This window comes from Elgaria multicarinata, chromosome 2 (genome assembly GCF_023053635.1).
Source record: "Elgaria multicarinata webbii isolate HBS135686 ecotype San Diego chromosome 2, rElgMul1.1.pri, whole genome shotgun sequence".
In the NCBI taxonomy this organism is placed as follows: domain Eukaryota; kingdom Metazoa; phylum Chordata; class Lepidosauria; order Squamata; family Anguidae; genus Elgaria; species Elgaria multicarinata.
In genome coordinates, this window is record NC_086172.1 from 80142846 (window position 1) to 80170197 (window position 27352).

General features: G+C 44.6%; 1 protein-coding gene across 1 annotated transcript in view; it reads left to right on the forward strand.

Moving 5' to 3' along the window:
• The first annotated feature begins 3531 nt into the window (after positions 1-3531).
• DTX4 (deltex E3 ubiquitin ligase 4) overlaps positions 3532-27352 on the forward strand; it is a 38943-nt gene continuing 15122 nt past the window's right edge. Inside the window, exons 1-4 of the mRNA XM_063116919.1 lie at positions 3532-4310; positions 19920-20682; positions 24036-24097; positions 24846-25007. Of these exons, the coding sequence (XP_062972989.1) occupies positions 4100-4310; positions 19920-20682; positions 24036-24097; positions 24846-25007 (1198 nt within the window). The 5' untranslated portion in view covers positions 3532-4099. The remainder of the gene's footprint in view (positions 4311-19919; positions 20683-24035; positions 24098-24845; positions 25008-27352) is intronic.

Here is a 27352-nt window from a genome sequence, read left to right on the forward strand (position 1 = left end):
CTCGTGTAGAAAAGCTCTGAGGCAACAGAAGGCATGGGTTGAAGAAGGGTCACTGGAAGCAAGGCAGAAGCAACAAAGAGAATTTAGCAGGCAGTTGGAGTTAGAAAGATTGGAGATGAGATGAGAATTTCTGAGATTGCAGCTAAACTTCGCACTTGCATATGCTTGGTTTATAGGTAATTTCACATTGAATCTCATTGCTACCTCTTGCAGTGTTTGGGTTACAAATAGTCAGGGCCAGCCCTCCTATGAAGCAGGGTGAAGTGAATTGCACACACACACACCGCATCCGCACTGCCACTGCTGTCCTCTGCTCTAGAGAACCCTGCCAGCTGTTCTCCTGCTGTGGCATTTGCTGTAGCGAGAAAGCAGCCGGTGGACTGTCTTGACCAGCTGCCCACCCTCTATTTGTGTCATCTCTGTGGAGAGCCACGCAACTGGAAAGAGTGGCTGCGGGGGCTCTTGCAGGTTGCCTAGCCCTGCATTATGATTTAAATTCAAGATCAAGCTGGTGGACATCCACTAGAGCAACAGGACTTGCTCCTGCTCCCCTCTCCGCTGCAGTCCTCCATGCCATCCAAAAATCTGCTCTGGTGGATTTCTCTGCTCTCCAGAGTAGATTATCTTATCTTCCTCTAATTTCCAGTTTTTTCTGTTGCACTTCCTCCATTACATGTCTACAGCTATCACATTATGGTTGCAGGAGTGGAGCTTGTGCCATCCTATCTCTAACAGGGAAGTTTCTCCTGTTACTCTGGAAAAATAAAATCTACACCATCCCACGTACAGACACAAAGTAGGCTGTATTTAGCTAAATTCCATGCCACAATAAAACCATTTGTCTTTACTACTTCACACATAACATGGCAGGGAATTAATCCTGGTCCCCTAGCACATGTACGACCCATATAATGCATGCCCTTGCAAACATGTACATGTAAAAAAATGTAATGTGTGAACTGGCCCATTTAGGTGCCGCCACGCTTTCTGAAGCGATCTACTATGTGCTTGGTTTTCTTCTAGAAATCAAGCTCCCCAAGACTAGCCAATAGCAGTAATGCCATTAAGTAATGCTATTTACTGTTAAGTGGCTGCATGTTTTTAAAAAAACTGCCTGAAATGGCCAGCTCTTTCCTTCACTGGTAGGCCTTAAGCCTCCCAGGAGCTGGCTGTAATTGGATTCATCAATAGCTCACCTGGCATCACCACTCATTGAGCCATGCTCATTGAAAGCAAATCAAAGAGCTTGTTTCCAAGACATTATTTCATTGCAGAGATTTTTTATTGTTGGCATGTTGGATTAAATGCAAGACTGTGAAGTCGCTGAAATGGGGTTCTGCCTTGCCTGTTCGTATCAACTGTTGCTTTGAAATAAACCATTGCAGTTTCTTACTGAGACTCCACCTGTTTTATTCACTTATCCTGAAGATAATAAAGACTGGTGATATTATCTTTATAGAGATTTTAAAGGGACTCCTTCAAGGTAAAGTTTCCTTTTTATTGTAGCTTTAAAGCATTTCTTACGCATTAAACCTGCAGGATTCACAGAACGGGAGTTTAATGAACACCAGCTTAAATTACCAGGAATTGCCATGTTTATGCACTAGTACAACCTTCCCCAACCTGGTGCCCTCCAGATGTGTTCGACTACACCCTCCACCATCCCCAGCCAGCGTGGTAACACATCTGGAGGGTACCAGGTTCAAGAAAGCTGTACTAGTACATAAGCTTTAGTCCATGTCATGCACCACGGTACAGTAACATTCTGTATAATAAAGGCATCCATATGGTTAAAGCTGTTGTTTGTACAGTTAGGTATAAAGTGTGCAGAACTCATGGCCTACTAATAGTTGAGTTTGTGGGTTATATGAATTAGCTCTGAACACTTATTTATTTAATAAATCTTTCAAAGCCATAGTCTTTCTAAGGCAGCTTGCAGCATAAAGCAACACAAGAAATATATGAATAAAATCATGTGAAAATATAAACCATTTAAAAGAAAACCATTAGAATAAAATGCAATGTCAAAATATCCATCAGAAGCACCAATTTGTATTTTAAAAAATCAGTAAAAAGCCAGGAAGAACAGATGTGTTGGGACTGGAGAAGGTTTCCTAATAAGTAATGTCACTAATACATTTCATGTATACTTGCAATGTATTACCCAAAAGTTTTTAGGTAAGAGACTGGATTATAACTATAACGGAAAAACAGCTTCCCCATGTCACTTTCTTCCCTCTCTCGTAATATGTAGTTCACTTCACTGTGACATGACATCGTCACATCATGCGTTCCCCCGCTCTTGCCCCAGATTGGCTGCTGCTGGCGGAAGGCAGGGAAATGCATGACAAGATCATGTGTTCATTTTAGATTCAGGTGTGCACTGAATTCATACCTAATTCTATAGCCTAACTTGACCTCGGAACACATGATGCAAAGATAAAAATGGAACATGTAAAGCATTTTATATACCGAAAAGCACTTTGGAAATCACAATCGTACAATATATTTCTGTCATAGTATTGTGTTGCTAGAATGTTTTAGGTTCCTCTAACAATATCCATAGTTTACATTGTGGTTTGAAAGGAGTGTTTGAGTAGCTACATTAATCCGAGAACGAATGGAAAAATACAGAATTGTTATATCCATGAAAGATAGATAGATATTGTAGAAGATAGTAGAGAAATGTTCCATTTGGAAATTTAAAAGTGACACCCTCGTTTCATAGGGAACTGATGGTCACTAGAGCATGGGAAAGGTTTTTCTACCCGCTGCCTCGTCTGACCCCAGTTGTGAAGGAGCTGTTCTCACATCAAACTGCTTTACCTATCTGCCTGCCCCCCCCCTCGGGTGAAAACGCTAGAGGGTACTAGAGGCTGCGCTGCAGGGCCGTAGTGGAACCTCAGCAGAACGCATGAGAGGCGTGAAAAGCAGGGGCCAGGGTGGCTCTCTACACAGGCAAGCTTGGGAGTGCCATTGCGCTCTGCTGTCTTCTTCTCTTCCTCTCGTGGTGGCAATCAATTTGCCACCCCTATTTTGTGTGTGGTGGTTCAGTCCCGCCTGCAGTTGCTGTTCATTTCGACTGGTCAGCAGATGGCGCCCTGACGCTGGTCAGAGGGGTGGGCTTAGGGGCGGTGGGCCGAGCATGAGGTAATGGTGGTGAGAGGAGGAGGCGGCGGTAGAGGGCGAGTGTGCTCGAGCCACTGCGTTCCTGGGGAGCTCGTGCTGCGGCTTCGGTTCCAAAACCTTGCTAAGGCAAGGAAGTTGTAGCGGCCGCGGGTTGCAATAGGCAGGCGTGAAGTGCCCGTGCCGTGCAATGGGTGATCGTTTTTCAGCTGTGGAAAGGGGTCATCGCGTTGGGTGGAGGTTTGCATTTCTCCTGCTGTGCCGAGAAAATCCCACACAGCCGGATTTCTCGTAGAAGGAGACGGACAGAAAAGCAACAGGGAGGTGGAGTTGGAGCGATTGCTGCATCTAGTGCACAGGGAGGAGGAGGAGAAGAGGAGGAGGTGGAGGAGGGTGGGGAGAAAAACTAGAGCATGAAATTCCGAGAAGGGTTTGTTCAGGAGGATCCCCCGTGCAACTGCAGAGAGAAAAACAGGAGTAGGAGGAGATGCAACTGGTGTAACTGAGTCACCCTCCTTCTACTGTAGAGATACCGAGAAATTCCCCTCGGAGGCACTTTACAGAGCGAATGACGGAACCTGCTTTTCCAGCTCGCTGACTGGATGGGTCGTTGTGATTTTTTAAATGCACGGATTTTTATAGGCAACGAGGGAAGAGTACTGAAGTAGGTGGGATGAACGCTTTGCAAGGCTTTTACATTATTTGTATGGAACAGTAACCAGGAGATTTAAGACATTTTTGTATTATTATCTTTCACCCAAGACCCAAATATTCTGTACAAGAAAGAGAGAGAGAGAAATAATTTTCGAAAGAAGAAAATCTGGAACTGATCCAAGGAGCGGCCAGTGGCCGTGACGTTGCAGAGTTAAAAGGGGGTAGATGAGATCGATCGGACACTGAGCGGGCGAGAGGGGGTTCCATTCGGTGCTCGGGGTCTGGAGCGTCGGCTTTCTTGGAGGAGATTGCTAAAAATATGCTGCTGGCTTCCGCCGTGGTGGTTTGGGAATGGCTGAACGAACACGGTCGCTGGAGACCCTACAGCCCAGCTGTGAGCCATCACATCGAGGCGGTGATCCGGGCCGGGCCAAGAACCGGGGGAAGCGTAGTCCTAGGCCAGGTGGACAATCGTCTCTCGCCGTATATCATCGATCTGCAATCCATGCATCAGTTCCGCCAGGATACTGGTGAGTGTGACCCTTCTCCGCGCCCACCCTACCACGTTGGCTGCGATCGGTCCCTTCCTGTCCAGTCCCATCTCCCTTGTCGTGTGTCATACTCCCCCGTCCTGATCAATTAACAAAGGCCACATTGAGGGGCAAAGACCTGGAATTGGAATTGGGAGACGTATAAAAAAGAAGTAGTGCATAAAGATCAATTGTGGGAACCGTCTCCCGATTTCGGAGTTCTCTAAAAGATTGGCAGTTTGAACACTTCCGAGATGGGGAAGGGAAGACAGGATGGGACAGAGGCAGGTGGTGGGGACAATCCTAGAGAAAGACTCGAGGCGGGTGCGTGGTGGTGCGGTTGGCATGTCACAGGTCCCCCCCCCTTGCAAAAGGAGGGCGGTGAAGTGGGAACGCACATAAATGGGGTTGAGGACTGGCAAAAGAGCAGTTATGGCCACAGGCAAAATTGCACCTTCGCTTAATGGTGCCAGCATGAACGTGTACGAGTTTGGGGAATCGGCTTTGGAAATCAAAGACCCCTCTTTGATCTTGCGAGCGCGAGCGCAAAGTGCCAGTGTTCGTTCTCCAGCACTTTGCTAAACGTTTGTGAGCTCTCCAGCACTTGCACACCTGCAAAGAGCAAAGTATGCGGCTGTGAAATGGCAAAGGCAAGGGCGGGGCGGTTTACTCGGGAGTAAACTCCGTTGGATTCAGCGGGGCTTATTTCTGATTAAACATGTATAAAATTTGCCTGCAAGTGTCTCAGAACAGCTGTGTGTGTCTGTGTGTTATGAGAGGAATGTGGATTGGGTGCATAATATGGGGTATAATGGAACTTTTAAATGTTTATGTTTTATGTGTATTTGTGGAATTCTTAAGAGCAAGTTCAAGCAACAAGTCAAGCCAGCAACTCACAATCATGATTCCTCAGGGAGACATGAAGGAATGGACTATCAATGTACACAAAATATTTGTACTGCAGTTTAACTAATCTGGAGTAAGTGATCACATATGCACCCGGTTGAAAAGCAGGGACAGATATACACTGTTTACCTGTGCCGATGTAGATTGTGAGTAGAACAGAATGATTAAAATGTTCTTTAGGTGAAATCCAAGTGAAATTATCCTGAGTGTGCACCCTGAGGGCTCTAGTCCTACTTCACCCTATTCATAGCGCCTAGAGCTTAGCAAATAAAAAGTGTGTATTTGTGTGGGTGCGAGTGAATTACTGATTCTTTCCAAAACAATTGTTAATGGACATTAATTAGGCACGTTCGCTATTGTTAAGAACTCTGTATGGAAATTGTCAGCTATGTCTCAGCAAGGAAATTGTCAAATGTGAATGTCAGCTAGAAAAAAAATCTAGAAGGTCAGAATAAAAGTGATGAACACCGATAACGAGTGGGAAACTGTACAAAGTCATAGGGGCTGTGGTTTGGAGACACTGGGAGAGATGTGGGTGGGGCTGCTGGGTTCCTTCCCTCCTCTTGCAGTCTTGATTAGTGAAGCGATTTAGGGCTGAATGCCTCTAGGTAAAATGTTTCTGAAATACCTTCAGTGAGGCAATTGCTGTCTCATGACTGAAAAGACTCAAGTACAGGTGGGGAGCTGCTGTCTTTGCTGACAAGAGGAAAATACCCTGGGAAAGCCATCAGCCTCCTTGGCTGGGAATCCCTGTTTGCTATTGCCAATGAGCTCACTTCAAGAAGGGGTGAAGCTATTGGATCAGGAGAGAAGCTGGGAGGAGATAACAGGTGAATCAGGCCACCACCAGCGTGCATAGGAATGAAAGCCTCCTGTTGTGGTGCAAAGGACTGCATATTGGATAGGCTGAAACTGAACAAGGGAGGAAAGCGGAAAAGGGTGAGGAAGGTGCATTGAAACCAAGACAGAGGAAGTGATCAGGAATATTTTAGGGGAGGGTACAAACCTAAGAGAAGCAGAGAAAGCCAAGAAAACAGGTGTGGGAGAGGAGCTTTACAACCCCTTTTTAGGGGTCCATGGTTGTGAGGTGAAGGGGACACTGCAAGTGCAAGAGACACAGGGTCAGTCTTCTAATTTTGGAACTTATACAAGCATTGGTAATAATATTAAACAATCCTTTCCCAATTATTATTAAAAACAACACTGAAATGCAAGTTATCATTCAAGAAAGACTCCAGGACTGAAGCTAGCCCTAAACCTGGTCTGTTGTTTTGAACCAGTTACTTTTTCCATCTCTTCTAAGAAAAGTACAAGTATGTTTTACCTTGTGTTTATTTTACAGTAAAAGTTTTCTTTTCCTTTTTAAAATGACAACTGAAGTTGGTTCAATTTCAGCATAATGGAACCGCTATCATTAACTCACTTGGGTCTGGCAGCAGTTTTTAGGGCTCATGAAACCCATTATTAACTCCAGCCACCAGTTCAGAGTATCCACTGCCTCACTGAGATATGAGGAAAGATCCTTGGGGGTCATCAGCATAACTGATGATGCTAAAACCCTTAAGACCTTTCCCAACAACTTCATGCAGTTTTGAACAGCATGGGGGACAAGATGGAAACTTGTGGCACTCTGCACAGGCTAATTCCCATAAGGCAGGGTTGTTGAATTCCATGTTGGAGGATATGTTGGGGGCCACAATCGGGGTGTGTGTGTGTGTGAAGGCAGAAAAGTGTAGGGCCACAAATACCAGCGTATTTTAGCTTAAAGTTCTTACTGCCTGTAACTAAACCTTAGGGAGAGGTATTTCAACCTTTTAGAATGGAGGGAGAAACTCCACTAAAGCTGGGATGATTGGTGGTTGGGAGAAAGGCCAGAAGTGGACATGGCTACCTGGGAAACCCTAGAGGGCTCAATTGGGACCCCAGGTCTGAGGCTATGATCCACTGCCATAGGGTAAAGCAGCAGTCTCTCAGCACTTATTCAACAATACCCGCCTGAAGTAGAAGTAGAACCGCTTCAGTTCTCCACCCTCTCAGGCAGTCCAGAAGAATGCCATGGTTGACGGTAATGAAAGCTGCTGAGAATGAACAGAAAACATTCCCCTTGTTTGTCTCCTACTAAAAGTGTCAACTAGCATGACCCGAGGCTGCCCTCTTCCCTATTATTCATCAAGCAGGTGGTTAAGACATTTTTTTTTATTCTGCCTGGCTTTTAGTGTGACTTCATCTTGCTGGCTTTGGGTTCTGTCTTACTTGTTTTATTTATTTATTTATTTATTTATTATATTTTTATACCGCCCAATAGCCGAAGCTCTGGTGTTTTTAATGCTCTTTAAAAATTATTATGGTAAATCGCCTTGGGGGCCCTTGCTAGGGCCAAATGGCAATACAAAAATGTTTTTATAAATAAATATCTTTGTACGTTAGTCTCAGCTCCTCATAATATGGGGGCATTAGTATGGCCTGTCTACTTTTATAGGGTTGTTAGGAGGATTAATATGGTAGTTAATTTGAAGTGATTTGAACGCTTCGTCAAAAGAACTATATGAGTATGATATAACTATACTGAGTGCTAAAGCAACATGCCGCCTCTCCTACCACATCTGCTAGGGGATGCTGGGAGGGCAGGTGTTTTTTGGAGAGAGAAATACTGCAGAGATGGGCACATACCTTGAGAATCAATGGTCTCTATTCACTCTTTTCATAGCAATGAGCTTGTGAAAAATCAGCATGAGCCCTGCAAGAGCTTTTGCTATCCCCATGAATGGGAGGATATTGATGGATCAATGTCAGCCTGAAATTTGGTTGTAACAATCTCTGTATTTGTATAGATGGGGATAGTATATCTATACAAATGCACTAGGATTCTGAGTACCACAATACCTCGCATCATGATGTAATTACTGCTGCAGGAGTCCTGCCACAGAGAAGTTTGCACTTAGCAAAGGGCCTTTGAGGGAAATTAGCATGCACACCAGCTCCTTGTCTGTGTGGAGGTGGCCTGGGTCCCCTCACACCCCACCCTTTCCCTGAATAAACGTGCTGCCCTTATACTAGCTTCTCTAGGGGTTGCCCCGGTGATAATAGCAATGTGTCTGCCTGTCCTTCCACTTTCCTGGCTGAATTTGCAGAGACAAAATCAAACTTATTTTGAAGTCCAACCTTGTCCCAATATGGCACTAGAGCCAGTGGGTCAAGAAAGAAAGTGGGCCGGGCAGGCTGCCTGTCTGTCTATATCCCTTTGTCAGCTCCAAGACAGGCAGAGATTAATGTTTGCTTTGCTCCTGGAAAAGGAATGGCTAAACAAGAATACCGAAAACAAAAAAAGTTTCCTTCAAGGTTACAGGGCCCCTAGAGTTAGGAGAGGCATTCATTTTGCCTGGGGAAATAAGAAAGGATAAGGAATTTCTACCTGTTATAGTTAGAATTCATCTAGAGATCCATTTCTTCTTTATCTTATGTTGCACTTTTAATATTCAGAGTGCTTTATCATCTTTAATTTGCTTATGTTCACAACAATTGTGAATTTATTATTATTATGGGGTCTGAGAGAGTGTTTATGCTAAGGGATGCTATATTTCAGGGAATATTTCCTCTTGGATATCCCTGTACAGACTCACCATGCGGACTAGGAAGCCTGCACAAGCCTCCAGAAGCCTTGTAAGCTATGTGGATGGATGGATGGAAAATGAGCACAGGCTGAAGTTCCCACAAATGCAGACTTCACTCCCTCTGTGAATACTTAGCCACACAGCTGCTCCTGTAAGGTGTAGCACTGTTCTCCATTTCCTTGCACCTTCTCATGTGGAGTGTCTCCACATGACCATCACCACCAGTGCTACAGGTTAAAGGCATGATGGAGAGTTATTTCAGCAGTCTCAGGAAGAAATGAACCTCCTAGGAGCTGTAATACAATTTTGTGGCCTTGGTCTCATCCCCCCAATGCTTTTTTCTCTTTGGAGGAAGCATTCACAAGAACATACTTCTAACATTCTGAAACAGCCGTTTCAACCAAGTTCCCTTCATGCTAGCTGGATCTGGTGGGAATTGTAGTCCAAATTATCTGGAGGGCTCCATGTTGGGGAAGGCTATTCTTAATGAATTACTCCAGAATAAATACAATTTCACAATTCTGTTCTCTCAGTCACTAACGCAAACTAAAATTCCACACTTAAGGGTGAACCTTCTCTATTTTTCGATCCAAGGTTGGTTGTGGCTCCCTGCAGTTTGTACTTATAGCAGGGGTGCAGAACCTTGAGCCCAAGGGCCAAATATGGCCCTCCTGGGGCCCAAATCTGTCTCTGGGGTCCCCCAGATGGCCCTGCCCCTTTCCCCCAGCCACCAATTGTTTGGCAGTATTCTAAAAGGTTGAAATGACTCTCATAAGACTAAGTTACTGGCACTAAGGGCTTTAATAAGCTAAAATGTGCTGGTATTTTGCCCCTGCCCCTTTTGCCTTCAGCCCCACCCACCACAGGCATATGACCCCTCAGAGTTTCTCCAAAATGGGATGCAGTCCTCAGGATGAACGAGCTTACAGCGTAGACACAGGGTGAAATTTTGCCTTCCCTGTATTGTGGGGAACACTGCAGGCACACACAGTATATACACATTAACCTGTTTTTCTCTGATATGTAAAAATGTTCATTCTTTCTTGCCATTTATTTATTTACAGCATTATTACCTTGTTCTTCAGCCAAAAAAAGCTCTCAGAGTGGCTTATAATGATTAATATTACCACAGTCCCTGCCCGTCCAACTTACAATCTAAAAGACACAGCACAAAAGGAAAGGGGATTGGGAGGGAGGAGGAAAAAGAAAAACTAGTTTTTCATTTCAAAGTTCTTATAGGTATTCTATCTGTCAGTGGGGATAGGGGATGGGGATGCAAGTTCCATGCAGCTGTACCCTTTCTGTCTGATGCATTGGGCCAAGTTGGTATCCCCCTCACCATAATGTTCTTCCTGGGAGGCAGAGGCGTGCAGCCTCCCAGTGGCCCTTGGAACACAAAATTCCAATAACATTTATTTGAATTAGCACTTCAGTAGGGGGCAGGACAACATACTATTTCAAGGTGAAGCCATATTTCTGTTCCCTCTTCAATTTAACCGCCTCTTGGTGAGAACAGATAGGCCTGATGAAAGTGCCTTAAAGACCGATTAAAAGCGAATTAATTATGTATGTGAAAATATCCCCATTAAGTGGGGGTAGTTCAAATCTTTAAGGATCCTAGCACAATTTTGGCAGAGAAGGATCTTCTGGCTCCTTTAGAAACTGAGAATGCTGTCAATGCCCTGTTGTGAAGCCGCCTCAGTGGAGGATGGGCAGCAGTCCCCTCACACCCCAAGCTGCCTTGTTTGAATGAGCGATTGTTCTGTGTGTCTCCCCTCCTCTCCCTCCCCAGTTGCTATGAATGTTGTTGTTTGGGGTCATTAAGGAGTTCTGATGGTAGAAGGGTCATGACCCTGGCAGGGTCTTGAATAGCTATTGTCCCTTTTCTTCTCTTCTTGAATGGGAGGCTGAGGGCCTGTCTCAGAATGACCCAGCGAGAGAGGGAGGATTTTCCCACAAGGTTGATGGATTGAGCTGGATGGAGCCAGATGCTGAAATTCCAGTATTCTCCCCCCCCCATGCTGATTCCTTCCTCTTCTCGTGATGGATTATAATAAATTATAGAGTCTATACTAGCGGTACTGTGGTTTAGCTTGTAACAGGCTTTCACATTGTAATGCCTGATTATTTCTTAAGAGTCCACCTCCCCACATAATTTCCTCAGAAAATCTCTTTTCTGTCTGAAATACCTTGTTCTTGTGTGTGTGGTCTTCCCTGTTGACAGGATTTTACTTTTGCTGAAGCCTAATGAGTCAAGGCATTTTTGAGAGATCAAAACTGGGTGGAAAATATCCAGGTGTTAGTGCCATAGAGCACTGATAATCTATTAATTCATCCCCACCTCCTATCATAGCAAATTCTTCAAACATTTTATTACCGTATGGAACGGAATCTATTCACAACACTGTCTTTCTTTTGTTCCACACTTGCCACAATGCATTTATTACTAAATCATAAAGCATTTTGTGTAATTCTGGCTTAAACTACAATTACCCGGAATAAATGATCCAGGTTTATACTTTGCTTTTATTGTTTGATCACTTGCTAATCCGTACTGTTCAGCCATCTGCATCAGGCACCTGTTTCTAGTGTTAGTTACTAAGATTCTGCTACTCTGTATCTCAGAGGAATCTCTGAAACTCTTCAGTTGTCGTTGTTATTATTTATTGACTGAAAATCAATTTGGGGGTGCAGGTCCACTTTTGTTTGGAGATGCAGATTCTGGAAGTGCTGTAGCACGTGGTTTGATTATTTCCAAGTGCTGGATTGATAGTTTTGTTTTCTATTGACATTTTAACTAACTTTAAAAGAGAAAGAAAGATCTTGTTTTGTGTGTTTGATCAGCTTTGTATGTTGAACTGTTCCTGTATTTTTTCCCTTTCTCTCAAGCAGGCCTAGCCACATATTATTATCAGTTGGAGCAGGACTGGAATAAAAGAACATGAAATAATTAGATTGACATTTCAATTAGAGAACTCTATTTTCGTGTAACTATCACAAAATTTATAACCATGGGGACACAGGCCATTTAGGCCTGGGGATCCCAGCTCCCTTTTCCCTTTTAAAGCCCTAGATACTAAGTGGGAGTCTCCAGATTGTCCTTGGACTCAAGAGGCATTCATGTCTTAACAAAGATTTGGATCTTAGTTTTTTTTAATAAGCTGAAGCCATTAGCTGCAGTCCAAATCACTGTATACTCTGCCTTGAGATATGCACACATAGTAGTTCAGAGGAAGTGTGTTGTAGGCTCCAGGTAGCAGAATAATCAGGATTGCTTACGATTTGTGGTTGGCTGGATTGCATCCTGTTTAGTGTACATTTCCCTAGGCATAGCCTTTTCCACACCCATACTTATTTCAATATAACTTATTCTACTAATACTGTAATATTACAGTAGATTTAGAGCATGTCTGTGTCACAGCTTTCAAGCCATGGCAAGTGTCCCTAAAAATGAAAAGGTACTTTCCCTCCCACTTTCATAGCAGAAACAGTCTCATGCGGATTTTCCTGTGGCAGTTAGGTATGGGTGAGAATTTGGTACGGTTCGACTTTTTTATAAAAATTTATCAAATTCACAAATTCCTTTATAAGCAGGGCAGAAAGAACTTGAGATCAAAAACATTTGAATATGAAAGAAAGCAAAACTGTAAGATTTGTCCATCCAGGCAGAGGGCTTTGAATGCTTAACTCTTCAGAGTTGGGGTTCAGTCCCTGTGTATTCAAACATATGTTTGTGCAGAATTGTGTTGTTTTTTTACAAGCTCTTTATCTTTAATAGTTACATGGTCCTCTCCATGCTGGGAATAGCTGTACTTATTTAATTTGGCCAATGCAAATGGGTGAGAATTTTGTTTGGTTCATTTTTTTTAGTACGAACTTGCCAGATTTTGCAGATTTCTTTATAAGCAGGACAGAAAGAAATAGAGATATTAAAAATAAATAAATGTGAGAGAAAGCCAAACTGACTGATTCATCTGTCCCTACTGTGACTGGCCAGGGGCATGTGAAGCACCAGTTCCTTAGCAGCACTGTAGAGTTTAGAAGTGTATTAAATGCACTTCCTTAGCAATTCCTGCAAAAGAATTTTCAGACAGGCTCAGAAACCTCTGGGTAGACACATCCATTAGTCATTGTAGCACAGCTCTGATCGAGAACTTATTTGCATTCCAATGCTCAAACATGGCTCCTGCATAAGTGAGCTTCTCCTTTATTTGAATGGAAAAAGGCATTCTCTCTGTGTGTCTGTGTCTGTCTGTGTATCATTTGAAGCTGTGGATTTTGTTGGGGAAACCTTTGCAGATGGGAACACCAGATATGGATTGGGGTTCTATACCAGCAAGGAATCGCTGGATAAGGGAAAAAAAGTGTTATTAAAGTTGCACTTCTGGTAGCCAGCTAGCATGGGTAGTTAAGCTTGGAGAATTAATGCAGTATTTATCATCAAGAGATATTTCTATATTTGATTTCCACACACACACATTTTGCTATGAAAATTAATACTTTAACAGCCATGGAGGGGGTGAAAATCCCTGAGTTAAACATTTCATTTTGGGATGCTAACTCACTCAGGTTGAGCATTTTTTATTTTTATAATCTATACAGTTTTTAAGAAGTCTTTTACAGCAAGGAGTTAGTCCTAATAATAATGCTGAGTTTTTTCAGTTCCTTGTTCTGGGCAGGGTATTGGTAAATATAGGTTGTAATATGTATAAATTAGTTCTCACCTAGTGTCCTCTTCTGAGCTAGTTTTTCTGGGGAACTTGCCAACTTTCCATTCATTAGCTTCTCACCACCCATACATAAAGCAAGAATTGCCTGTCATATTTTCTGGTGAAACTCACTGCAAAAAACAGACCCTCTCTGTTTTGAATCCTTTTTTTTAAAGGAAATCCTTGATCAGAATATTTATTTTCATGAAATTACAGTTATAAACAAAGACGACCCTTGAAGACGACACGGAAATTGCAGCTAGTGCAAAATGCAGCAGCTAGACTGCTGGCAGGTACATCTTACAGAGCCCACATAACACCGGTTTTAAAGGAACTGCACTGGCTGCCTATACGCTTCCGGTCAGAATTCAAGGTGCTGGTAATGACGTTTAAAGCCCTAAACGGCTTGGGACTTCGGTACTTGAGAGAGCGCCTCTCCTTATATATGCCTGCCCGAGACCTTAGATCTGTTGGAGGAACCCTTCTCCGCATCCCACCAATGCAACATATACGTTATGATGGGACAAGGGAGAGGGCTTTCTCTGTGGTGGCACCCCGACTGTGGAATGCCCTCCCCTTGGAGGCCCGATTGGCGCCAACATTGATTGCATTTTGACGCCAAGTAAAAACATGGCATTTTAACAAAGCGTTTGATGGTTAAACTCACTGGCACATTGTTTTAACTGTTTTAACTGCATCTATTGCTTTTAAATTATATATTGTTTTAACTTGGATTATGGTTTAATTTGTTTTTAACTGTGTATATTTATTGTTTTATACTGTATGTTTTTATCTGTACTCCACCCTGAGATCTTAGTGATATAGGGCGGGATATAAATATTTTAAATAAAATAAATAAATAAATAAATTCCAAAATTGAGATACTCAAAGTTTGCATTTTTCACATAATTTAAATGTTGGTTTGTATCAATGCCTGTCAGTTACATATGTTTTGCTTCAAAGATAATTACCCTGCTATCCAATCATCTGTATCTTCAGTGTACAGCACAGTTATAGTTACCACTTAGCAAGTTATCCAGACCAGAAATTAGATGTCAGGATTTCTAAACTGCCTCCAGACTTCTTGTCAAATTACTTTTCAGTTTTGTTGCTTACTAAACCAGAAGAAATCTTTGCATTTTTTACCCCATACAGGTACACTTGCTTCTCCAGAATTGCAGGATCAATTTTAAACTTTTTAATAATAAATGCTGAATTAGCAGAGTGGCACCCCCCCTTCCCATTAAATGTTATCCAAAGTGCTGAAAATGGGAGGGGAGCCTTGAAATGGGATTGTGAAGTAGTTGGGCTCCAGGATTGTAAAGTAGACTCATTTATAGCTTCTACTGAAAGTTAGTAGTTAAAGGGCATGAGCCAGCCAAAGTTTTGCATATTTAAGCCCCCCCCCCTTTTTAAATGGGAATGTTAAGCACTTGAGGTGAGAGGTAGAATGGAGGAGATTATTGAGTTAGGTGGTCAGAGGGAGTCTGGTGATTGGATGCTAAACTAGATATGACAGGGGCAGTCATGCTGTTTATTCCCGTCTGTCCTGTTCATATTTAAAGGGAGCATGTGAGGTGGACCTGACTCTTACCTCAGAAGGAATGAACAGATTAGAATAGTTGAACATTTCTTTGCCTTCAGCTTAACTCCCTACCCTGCATTTCTTTAGGCACTTTTCTTCTGGCCTATGTCCCTTCCAGTATTAAAGTCAGGTTGGGAGAAAGGTGCCTGAAAGGATGGACTGTGGGGAGTTAAGGTCTTTTCACCTGTGCATTCATTCTGATGGAAAAATCAGGTAGTATCCAACTGTGGCCCAATGTTAGCACTAATGATGTTGCACTAGCATAAACCAGCAGTTGTGCAGTGTAACTACATTTGGACAATGGGGAAAAGTGGCAATTTGCCACTGAAATACAGTGGCAGCACCAAATTTCGGTGGCAAATCATTTTTTTCATTGCTCTAGCAAGCAATAGTTATGTTGTGCAAGCAGTGGTTTACACTAGCACAGTGTCACTAGCACTGGTGCTAGCCCATTGATGAATGCTTCCTCAGATCCCTTACCCCAATCTATATATGTGAACAGGGCCATAGGAGATCTGGCTGTTCCCAACATATTGAGTTTGGCTTTGAGAGATTACTTGAAATGTAAAGAATGAGACCAAGAAGGGAGGACCTGGGATAAATAGGAGATGAGGGGAGGGCATAGAAGAGGAATAGTTATTATGTGAGATGTGATTTGGGCACCCTTTACCACCAGTTTTGCAGATCTCCCCTTCTACATTTTAATTTAAAGACTTTTAAGTGCTGTTTTTTTTCCTCTCCTAACGTTATAAAGTGCAATAAAAGCATAAATATATGCGACTTTGATTCCCTCTGATTTATGTTAATGTCTCAATATTACTTGTATGAATCAACTTTTGATTGAGTACTTCTGCTCTTTGTATAAGATAAGGTCTTGGATGCCGTGATAAATAATATCTCTTAAAATAATGCATGGATCACTGACTCAGAGGCTTCCCACACCCCTGTTTGTTGGAAGCATTCACCTCTGTAAAATCACTGGCATTCCTTGTCTGTAAGCTCTTCTTTATTATTTATTTATTCTTACATTTATATCCTGCCTTTTCTCCTCCAAGGAACCTAAGGCAGCTTACACGACTCTCTTCCTCCTCTCCATTTTATCCTCACAACAACCCTATGAGGTAGGTTAGGTTGAGAGTCAGTGACTGGCCCAAAGTCACCCAGTGAGCTTCATGACTGAGAAGGGGCTAGAACCCGGATCTCCCAAGTCCCAGACCAGCACTCTAATCAGAACGATGCTAGTTCTCACCCTTTAAAGTGGGGTTTTGACCTATTATTTGTCCTTAGCTTAAGTTAGTTAGAGCTATGTGGCAGAGGGGGTGAAAAAGAAGTAGCCAACAAAATAGAAGGCTGTCAGATTGGTCTTCTGTACAATTTTATGATGACAAGTGGAGGGATACATAGCCTGTCCAGCTTCTGTTTTCTCACCTAGTTGAGGGCAGAACTACATGTTACCTCAGCAAATGTGTGTTCGTAAATCTGTGTTTGTTGAAGTTACATGGAGATGTGATTTTTTTTTTTTTTGCGAAAGACCATATGGATGGGAAGTGTGTGGGGGTGTGCTTAGCCCATCCATTACCTGCTAATTCTATCTTATACTTGCCCTCTCAGGCCATTCTCACCCACTCCCAAATGACCCGTAATCCTAGTTGCAGAGCCAGTTTATTTATTTTATTTATTACTACATTTATACCCTACCCTTTTTCCTCTTACAAGAAACCCAGGACAGCTTACATGGTTGTCATCGTCCTCTCCGTTTTGCCCTCACAATAACCCTGTGAGGTAGGTTACGCTGAGAGTTAGTGACTGGCCCAAAGTCACCCAGTGAGCTTCATGGCTGAGTGGAGATTAGAACCCAGATCTCTTAAGTGTGTGTGTGTGTGTGTGTGTGTGTGTGTGTGTGCGTATTCATTTATTAATTGCATTTCTATCCTGTCTTTCTTCCATTCCGGCATTCAGTGAAGCATATTTAGGAACCCTTGGTAGTCTTGCATCCAGGCCTCAGACCTGCTTAGTTTCAGCTGAATTGTATGCCTTCAGACCATGTCCTGGGACTGTATGCAGCAGAGAATCTGCAGGCAGGGGAAAGCAAAGTATTTCTCCTCCCTCCTGCCAGTTCTCCCTTGCAAATTCCCCCTCCTTTAGCGTTGTGAGGCAAAAGTGAGGTTGGGAAACCCGGGTTCCCCTTGTAATATATAGTTCTGCTCTGAATCACATAGGTGGAGAAATCGGCATTGTCAAGGCAAGTTAGGTTTGTGCTTTCCCTAGCAACTGCTGTCACCTCCTTAGGAAGGCCCACCCCTCACACATGAGAACCATGGATTTAATGCTTCAGAATGTAACTAATCAGATTATCTTTAAAACCATTAACTCCACTGGCATAGATAAAACAGTTCTAAAATCTCGTTAGCAAGTTCTGTGGGTGAAATAGGGCAGTATGTCAGAAGGCTCAGGCTACCTTGCATGTGTGGTAGAATGTGTGGTGGGTGGAACATTGCGTGCACTTGTAACCTCCTGAGAAAATCTGCCATAGTAACCTGTAATTTTATTGCTAGTATTTAGGGGCATTAATTAACTCCCCCTTCCCTGAGTATCTTTCAAAGTGGGAAGATATCGCAAGCTAGTTATTTTTAAATAAAGCAAATAGAAGTACGTACATTTTTTTGAGTAAATGCTCCCACATAAACTGTCACAGAATATATTTTTTTCTACTTCCATAGATGACAATACAACATTGGGAGTCCCACGGGTTAATACCAGCAGTGGAACAACAGTATGGTAGTTATTAACCCCTGCTGGTTGTGTAAATATTTATCACTGGGTGTGATTCCCTTATCAGGAGTGCTATGACCCTCTTTTGTCAGAGAATAACTGGTGGGGTCCTTGCTTATGTAAATACCACTGGCAGGAGTTAATGATTGTGTTATAATTAGTTAACGCTAGGTATTATGATTGTTATCAAATAATGGCTGTGTAACTTAAAGCCTCAGGTGATTTTATCCAGGAGGAGTAAGAGGTATTTGGTGAGAGGGTTGTTTATGGGACCACAGAGATGAATTTCCTTATTTTCCACCAGTGTTCGTTTTGTTTTTGTTTTCAGCATTGCCCGATTGTTATTTCAGTAGCAACTACAATCCTGAACTGTGACAGCTTAATACATGTGAGGAGACAGAAACACAAGAGCAGGGCTGTAATGCAGATTATGCACTCGGGTTAGATTTGTGAATGAACACGTATTTCCTTACTGTACTTTTTTTTTTCTGCTTCGAAGAGATTCAAAGGATTGTTGTTGTTTTTATTTTGGCAAGAATGTGATAATTAAGAGAGGGTGGAAAAGAGTTAGGGCTCAGGGACAGAGGATTGGTAGGTCACATGGGCAAGTAGTGTGTGTGTGGGGTGGCAGCGGCAGCTACACAGGTTTATTTCACTGTGTAAATATGTTGTGGAAAGAGTGGGCCAATTGCAACTCTGAGTGATTTTTTTGCATTGTAAACATGGTGAAATAAACCCATGTAGCCACCTCACATATTAATGGAGCTCCATGCAAAAATGCATGGCATGTTCATTAATACACCACTGGAAATCCTTCTCTCCCCACACACACACACTTTCCCTTTGAGATTGCTGCTCACGTGTTTAGCGTTTTTCTCTATGACTGTAAGTGTTAGAAATTTTCTTTAAAACAAAACACTGAAATTCTTAACATAAAAACATGAAAAAGGAGGTCAGTGTGATTTAAAAACCACTAGTACATAAATCAGGAATTGTTGTAATGACATACCAAAATAATCCCTGAATTGCAAAACTATATAGAAAGCAGTGCCTTCAGTTACACGTTGTACAGTAACACAATGTATAATAATAAATTGTGAATATAGAATAGAAGCAATTGTAGTGTAAGGTGAATAGTAGAAATATCAGACTTTTAATAGTGTCCTCATGGTCTGAAGTTCAACCACAGTGGCAAAAGCCAAGTGGTCAAGGAGAGGAGAGAGATTCTACAGTCCACTTAGACACTGCATATTCAGACCAAAGAATGCACTGAAAGGAAATTGGGCCCATGAGCTAGTTGTGCTTATTCTTTCCCCCTTTTCTTGGATTTTGCCTCAAAACTCAGCCTGACTTCCTACACCAGTAACTGACTGCCAGTCCAGTTCCAGTTACTATGTCCCTCCCTAATCGCTGCACGGATCTGTAGAACTCCTCCCCTCACTTCCAGAATGCGCTTGGGGGAAAAAGGAATTTCTCAGAACCAACATTCAAAGACTGTCACATGACAAGGAAAGATGGATCTCATGTAGGGCAGGGGTGAAGAACCAGTTTTAGGTGTGGGGCCAAATCACAACCCACAGAGCCTTTCATGGACCAGAGGATGTCAGTGGGTGCAGCCATATGCACTGATATAATCACCTCACCCATTTACTTTTATTGGCCGTTTAATTTCTCTTTCATCATATGTACATGTGTTAGGAATGCTTTGAGTACACTATCTCAACCTTCCTTGCATTAGCCCTGTAAGGTAGGCCAATAATATTATCCCCATACTGTAGTGGAGGCTGAGAAAAAGGCAGCTTGCTTAAGGACCACCCAGTGACTGTTGTGAGATTTCAGTCAGGGCCTTCTAGGCTCATACGCTTAGCCGCTGTGCTACACCGGCTCTCATTTCTGGCTAGAGCTCGTTACAGAAAATCCTTTTCTGTGCATGACTGTCAGGTTCACTCCTGTGGCCTTGAGCTGTAATCTGTCTTCCTTCCTCTTTGTGCCTTTTATTATCCTCCTCCTGTGACTCTCTTTGCAGGCACCATTCGGCCAGTGCGTCGCAGCTATTACGACCCCTCCTCAGCACCAGGAAAGGGCGTGGTATGGGAGTGGGAGAATGACAATGGCACCTGGACGCCCTACGACATGGAGGTGGGTATCACCATCCAACATGCCTATGAGAAACAGCATCCCTGGATTGATCTCACTTCCATTGGCTTCTGTTACATCATTGACTTCAGCACGATGGGGCAGATCAATCGGCAGACCCAACGCAAGCGCCGCGTCCGCCGTCGCCTTGACATGGTCTACCCGTTGGTCACTGGGACCTTGCCCAAATCCCAGTCGTGGCCAGCAAGCCCTGGTGTGGCCAGCACGCCGCCTGCTCCCGCCTGCACATGTCCACAGTGCCTCCTTGTCATGAGCATCAAGGCAGCCGTGGCAGCTGGGAGCAACGGAGGGACTGGAGTTACCGTGAGCCAGCAGCAGCTGCAGCAGCAGCTCCAGCAACAGCTGCAACCACCACCTCCACCCCGTAAAGCCGTCTCCCTTTCTGGGAGCACCAAACTCCCCACTCCTGCATCACTTCACAAGCCCCAAGATGGAACAGCCACGATGCGCAGCTCTTTGAAGACGCTGGCCTCTCAAGTGAGCCGGAGGCAAGCAGCCAGCACACCGGCTCTCACCACGACCAGCCCTCCCAGTGCCAATGGCAAGGTGACTCGGGCCAGCCTTAATGCACTGAACCGGACCAACCTGCAGCGTCTGGCCATTGCACAGTCCCGTGTGCTGATAGCCTCAGGGTAAGTAATGCCCGCTGCTTTTGCCTAGGCCGGGAGCGTTAAACCTCTTTCAGCCCATGGGCCAAATTCCATTTCAGAGAAGCTGTCTGGGCCCACGTTCCAGAGATGGGCAGTGATGAGGAGACAAAAGGGGTGGGGCAAAAGTTCCATAGGAGGCCAGCCTATGTAGCCAGTAACAAAAGCCTCAGGAGAGGCATTTTGACCTTTCCTCTTCAGGGCTTTTTCTCTCGGATTGATTTGTTCTTCAGTGTTGGCCATCTGACTCTGTTACTGGATTACTGTAGAGGAACATCTTCTGATGTTAAAAATACTCACCATATTGATGACAAGCCAAATGTCAGTTCCTGTGAAGTATTAGGGGTTTTTTTTGTTTTTGTTTTTTTGGCAGTAGATGAACTCATCACGAGGTGGAACTTTCATTTAAAGACTGAGTTGTGGAGATTTAAAAGCATTTTGTGTTTTAAAGAAACTGACTTCTGACACGTGGTGAATGTGAATGAGTCATCTCCATAGCTGTTTGTGTAGAAACACAAGTTAGGGTAAACTGGAGGACCTGACGGAGAATCTAGGGCAGGGACCGGGAACGTGTGGCCCTCCAGATGTTTTTGGACAACCATAGAATCATAGAATAGCAGAGTTGGAAGGGGCCTACAAGGCCATCGAGTCCAACCCCCTGCTCAATGCAGGAATCCACCCTAAAGCATCCCTGACAGATGGTTGTCCAGCTGCCTCTTGAAGGCTTCTAGTGTGGGAGAGGCCACAACCTCACCAGGCAACTGGTTCCATTGTCGTACTGCTCTAACAGTCAGGAAGTTTTTCCTGATGTCCAGCTGGACATCAGGAACCACACCCAACATCTCTCACCATTGGCTATGCTGGCTAGGGCTGATGGGAGATTCAGTCTACCAACTTCTAAAGGCCCACATGCTGCCCACCCCTCATCTAGGGGGATGTGATGGGTGACTGGAGTAGAGCTGCGTGGCTAGTTTATATATACAGCTGAAACGGCCAGCATGTTAGAAAATTTCCTAATGAAGAGTGAAGACTGCCTGTGGCTGACACTCCCACATCAACCCCTTTCAGCCCCTTTGCTTTCAGCAAATACTACAGGCCCCTTTAACCATAAAATGGGGAGGCCTGCAAACCCCTTTTGAATTTTAATGAGGAAGTGAAACATTCTTTTTCTCTACCCCTCAGATCTGGGGATGATTCCTATCAAAAGGCCCATAGAAAGATTTTCACGGCTGCTGCCCGATCTGGAAGACACTCCATCCTCAGTAAAAACCACCCACCCAACCCTGACCAAAACACTCTTTCTTGGCCATCTAATTAGCGTGTTTCTTCCCCTTTGTCTGACTTTGCCATCGGCCTTCTGTCACTGGTGGCTCCCCCCTCCCTGCCCATGACCCTTCCAAAAGACTTTCCCATGGAAGGGAGCAAGGGAGGAAGGGGGCCAAGGCGATGTTTCCCAGAACAAAAGGCGCTGTGAATAACTTGGGAGACATAACCAAGGTTTCTAAAGAGCTGGAGAAAGGAGCAGTGAGAAGAGGGCTAGCGGCCGGGAAGGCGGGGAAATGCCTCGGTCTTTAGATTAGAGGATTCTCTGTCTCTCCTTAAGTCTTGGTCTGTCACTACGGCAACTATTGTCCAGCTAGAAAGGTCCCTCGCTCTGTCTGTAATGCAGGCCTTGCCGTCTCATATGCACTTCATCTATCTCTATCCCAGATGACTCCACAATAGCTGCAACCCCCCTTTTCTTCAATCTCAGGAGCAAAATCAGGATGGTTCACTTTTAAAAGGCCTACACCCGTGGGCGGCAAATGGCATTTTCTGGGATTTAAAACTGTTGTAAGGGTTTGGCCAAAGAACTCTCATGATAGCAGGGACATGCAGGATTCTTCCGGCTGGGCTGCCTTCGCCTGGCCTTGCCTGGGGAAGGGCCCAACGTAGCTTGTGCAGTCCCCGTGGCTGGCTTCTTGAACGTAAATGGAAGGTGCTCCGAGGAGGGGGAAAGCGCTGCTTTTTCTAGGACAATTCCTGCGCTGCAGGGACAGACCAGGAGTGTGTGAAGCTGTCATATAGATACATTCTAAGAGTGGGTTGTAGGAATGCACGTTTTCATACTACAACCCCAATGTGCTAGACATAGTTTTTCCTCCCATCAGACACAGCATGAGAAATCCTGTACCCTCACTTCTAAAAAACAACCCCAAAACCATTTAAAAAACAACTAAATATATATAGGTTTTTAAAAAACCTTTCCCTTCAAACTTCCCCAAAGGTCATCTTGCACATCTAGACATGATTATCAGCCGCTTCTCACTTTATACACGAGTACACTCATGAGCAGGGAAATGTGTGTACAACCCTACTTCAGGGAAGCTGCCCGTGTACCTTCTCCCCACGTACTTCCAACCCAATTATCAGCACATGGCCAAAAGTTGGTGGCTCTGCATACATATTGTGGTGAGTGACTGAGAGATTCATAACAGCTTCTCCCCTCGGCAGGTATGCACATTTGATGGTGAAACTATTGCTAGTTTTTACAAAGTCTCGGCTAGGTACCTAAGAGGGTTGCTTTAGGTAAATAATACCCTGTTTCAGGGCACAAAGTAACTCCTACAGAACTTCAGCATTAAACTGGAAGTGGAGGCAGAGGAAACATTTCTGGTGGGGAAAAAACCAGGAACATTTTCCTTGTGAGGAGGACCCTTCACCATTGTTGCTATGCTTACTTTCGCTGCCTAGTTCAACAGTTGATCCTACCTGCCATGCTGGTAGGCAGAAGACCACCATGGCTGGAAGAACACACCCAGTGCACATCTGGCCCTTTCCCCAAACCCTGTACACATACACCTTTAAGGAATCATGTGCCTGTCACAACCACAGATGTGCCCTTCCACCAAACCAGTCCTCCTGCCTCCGGCACACGCCCTTCTCTCAGATACTGCTTGCCTCTCCCAGACTGGATCTCCTTGTTCATCCAGGGAGTGTGTTTGTGCCTCAGGCTGCTAGCAGCCAAAGGCAGGGATGTAACCCGCCAGGCTAGTTTAGTGGGAACATACTGCGTTTTGTCACTTTCAGGGGCCTAGCGGAACTCGCTCTAGGGATCAGAGAAACTGCAGGGAACCTGCTTCCCTCTCCTGTGTAGATTGTGTGGGAAATGTAGTGCACCATTCCTCTTGCCCTTGCAGTGCCTCCAGCTCTGTTCTTCAGAAGGATTTTGAGGCACCCTTTGAAATCTGGGCCTAGGCTCCTTCCATGTTTGCTTAGTTCTCAAGGACTCTTCTTTTCACAATGGTGCAGATTTGATGCATAGCCAGCTTTAAAAAGCCTGCCTTTTCCCCTCACAGGGTCCCTACAGTTCCTGTGAAAAACCTCAATGGCTCAAGCCCAGTCAACCCAGCACTGGCAGGTAAGGGGGGCAGAATCACTGTGGGACCAGAGCAAATATGACTGGCTCATGACTGTCGCTTGGCCTAAATGAGGGACATCTGGGGAGCTCGAATAGGCCTGGGGGCGTTTTGTAAGGCTTCAGAGGGATCATATCAGAACACAATGATGGGGGAGCAGGGAGACGCTGTGCCTTACATTTATTCAGGGAGAGGATAGGATAAGCTGAGCTGGCATAGGGAAAAAGATAGGAGTTATGTCAACAGAAACTTTCAGAGGAAGGCGATATTGATGTTCTGTGGGGTAGGATCTATATCAGCTTCCTCCAACCTCAGGCACTGCATATGTGTCAGGCTGTAACTTCTGTTGTCCCCCAGTCAGCATGGTCTTTGTAGTCCAACACATCTTAAGTGTACTAGGTTTGGAAAGGTGGCCCTAAGTCTGATGTTTATCGGGCTGCCCTTTATTTTGAGGCATTATAAGAGGCCTTCTTGCCAACCACAAAAATGGGAAAGCCCCAATAGATGAAACTTAGTCCCGGACCACAGAGTGTCACAGGCAGAAAGTTTGGGGTGCCCTGCAGAGACATTCCCAGTTGGGGTTGAGTAAAGGTGTTCCTGTTATTGCTGAATGCTTTTGGCATAAGGGAGGCTATAAACGAAGAGGCAAGGATCTCTGTTACAGGTACGCAGTTTGGGGGGGGAGGGTTAGCAGGCTTTTGTAGGGCTAGGAGGAATCACTTTATCAAATGCCCCCTCTATCCCACCCAGGAATCACAGGGATCCTTATGAGTGCTGCAGGGCTGCCTGTCTGCCTCACTCGACCCCCAAAGCTGGTTCTGCACCCCCCTCCAGTCAGCAAGAGTGAAATCAAGTCCATCCCTGGGATCTCCAATACTTGCCGCAAAACTACCAAAAAGCAGACTAAGAAAGGTAAGAAAAGAGAGTCTGTTCTTTCCACATCCCTTGCCTCCATCACTTGCAGACTTGCACAGCTGGAAGATAGCAAAAGTCCATGGCACCCCTTTAAGAGTGCCCAAAATTCATGAGCCCTTCACATAACAATCTTTACAGGTGCGTTGCAGTAAGTAACTCAACTCAGATATCACACCAAACCATGGTTTGTACTAACTAGTTAGAAGCCAACCCATGGTTCGAGGCTTGAGATGCACAGGAAAATGATGGTTTCACTTGCTGTATCAATCCTGTGCTCTGACCATGTCCTGCTTCAGCTCAATCCGCTTCTGCCAGAATACCTGTACAAATTCTGGTACAGTGACACCATGTGTGCTGCTGCGTTATCATTGGCTGGCTCCTTCGGGAGGATGAGCTAGTTGAGGACTTGTCTACTCAGAAATCTTGTGACAGCTCTTGGCTTTGGAGTTCACTTAGTACATTCCTGTCATTGCTTGCACCAGTCTACAGACTGTTCGCCCCTTTGCTCCAAGTTTTCTCTAGGTCTCTTACAACTGTTAACCAGAAATTATTCTAAAGCTGGGATCATCTTCCTTGGCAATCTCTTGTCCCTAAGACCCTGTGTCCTTCCTGCTTTTTTTTTTTTATCCCTCCTGATATTTTTTGGGGCTACCAACCACCAGCCTTCTTTCTTTCATTCTCTCTTTCCCTCAGAATGCCTCTAGGTCCCGTGTGGGGCACAGAGGCATCCTAAGGAAAGGAAGAGGTCAGGGTAGCTGGAGCTAGTTAGGATGACCATATGGAAAGGAGGACAGGGCTCCTGTATCCTTAACAGTTATACAGAAAAGGGAATTTCAGCTGGGGTCATTTGTATGCATGCAGCACCTGGTGAAATTACCTCTTTATTACAACAGTTACAACTACAGGAGGCCTGCCCTCTTGACCAGAAACAAAAGAGGGCAGGGCTCTTGCACCTTTAACTGTTGTGATGAAGAGGAAATTTCGCCAGGCGCTGCATGCATGCAAATGACACCTGCTGAAATTCCCTTTTCTATTCAACTGTTAAAGGTACAAGAGCCCTGTCCTTCTTTCCATATGGTCACCCTAGTGCTTTGCTTTCCAGTGCTCCTAGCTAAACTGCCTTAAGCATATTCGGAAAGACAGGAAAAAAGAAAGAAAAAGTGACCTGCCCCTGCTTGGTAAGCTTGGGGTGGGATGGGGGGTGTTGAGGGGACAGTGGGGTGGGGAGCATCCTAGGGTGGTGCAGAACATATTGTCCTGGGAGGCTGTTGTCATTGTTTTAATCTTGGGTGGGGGACCAGGGTGTGTGTTTCTGTGGGGGATTTCTTTTGAGTGTCACCAGTTTTCCTTCTGGGAAATAGATAGTTTAATAATGTCAAACATCTGGCTTGAGACTTGGAGCTCAGACCCAACCTCTGCCTTATACTCCGTTTCTTGGGCAAATTACTTCGCATTTGTGACTAGCCAAGCCTCCGTGACAGCCATTTTGTGGTAGTAGCCACAATCATTGCTCAAATTTCAACATGAACATGAACCCCAAAGGCTGGGGGACCGCCTGTTCTCAGGCATCATTCTGCTGCCCTGTGCTGCTCCCTCCCCACCCCCACTTTTCTGTCCCATACCAGCGTACGGCTGCATCTGTTGATAGCCAGAGACAATGGCAGATAGCCAATCAGTGTTCTTCCAAAACTTTCCCTTGGATGATTCCCGTCTGTTGCATTACCTAACACATGTTCCCTGCTGTTGATTTACACATATCCTCCACCCCCTCATGATTTCCCAACCCAACCATAGCAAGCATGCTGCACTGCACTCCCTATCCGATGTGGCGTTTCCCTTTTGTAATTGTTCTTTCTCCAGAGTACTTCACATCTGCCTGACACATAACAATCTATGCTTCCATGTGCCATTAGGGGGTGGGGGTGGGGGAGGAAGCTAGAAGCCTAATCAGTTTCACTGGCAGAAGCACAAACAGTCAGCTACAGGGCCCACAATCTCTTGTCCAGCACACCTCCCTCCCCACTCATTATAACTCTGACAAAGGCAGGTATGCTCAAAATGTCCATCGCATGACCAACAGCCAAGGCTTCATTTGTGCCAGAGATCTCCAGGGTGGAACAGTGCCCATACGCAACCTTGGAACATATGAATTGAGAATATATGCATCCCCCAGAGCAGGTCCAGAGTGCTTTTCCCTCACCAAGATCCTAGAGAGCCCCAGGCATCCGGGATCTAAAGCTTCCAGATCTGCAGGTGGTGTTTCCAGTCAGCCTGGAGCCCCTAGAAACAAAAGTCCTCTTGCCAAGAGCATTACACTCTCCTGCTGAGTTTGCTTAGATGGC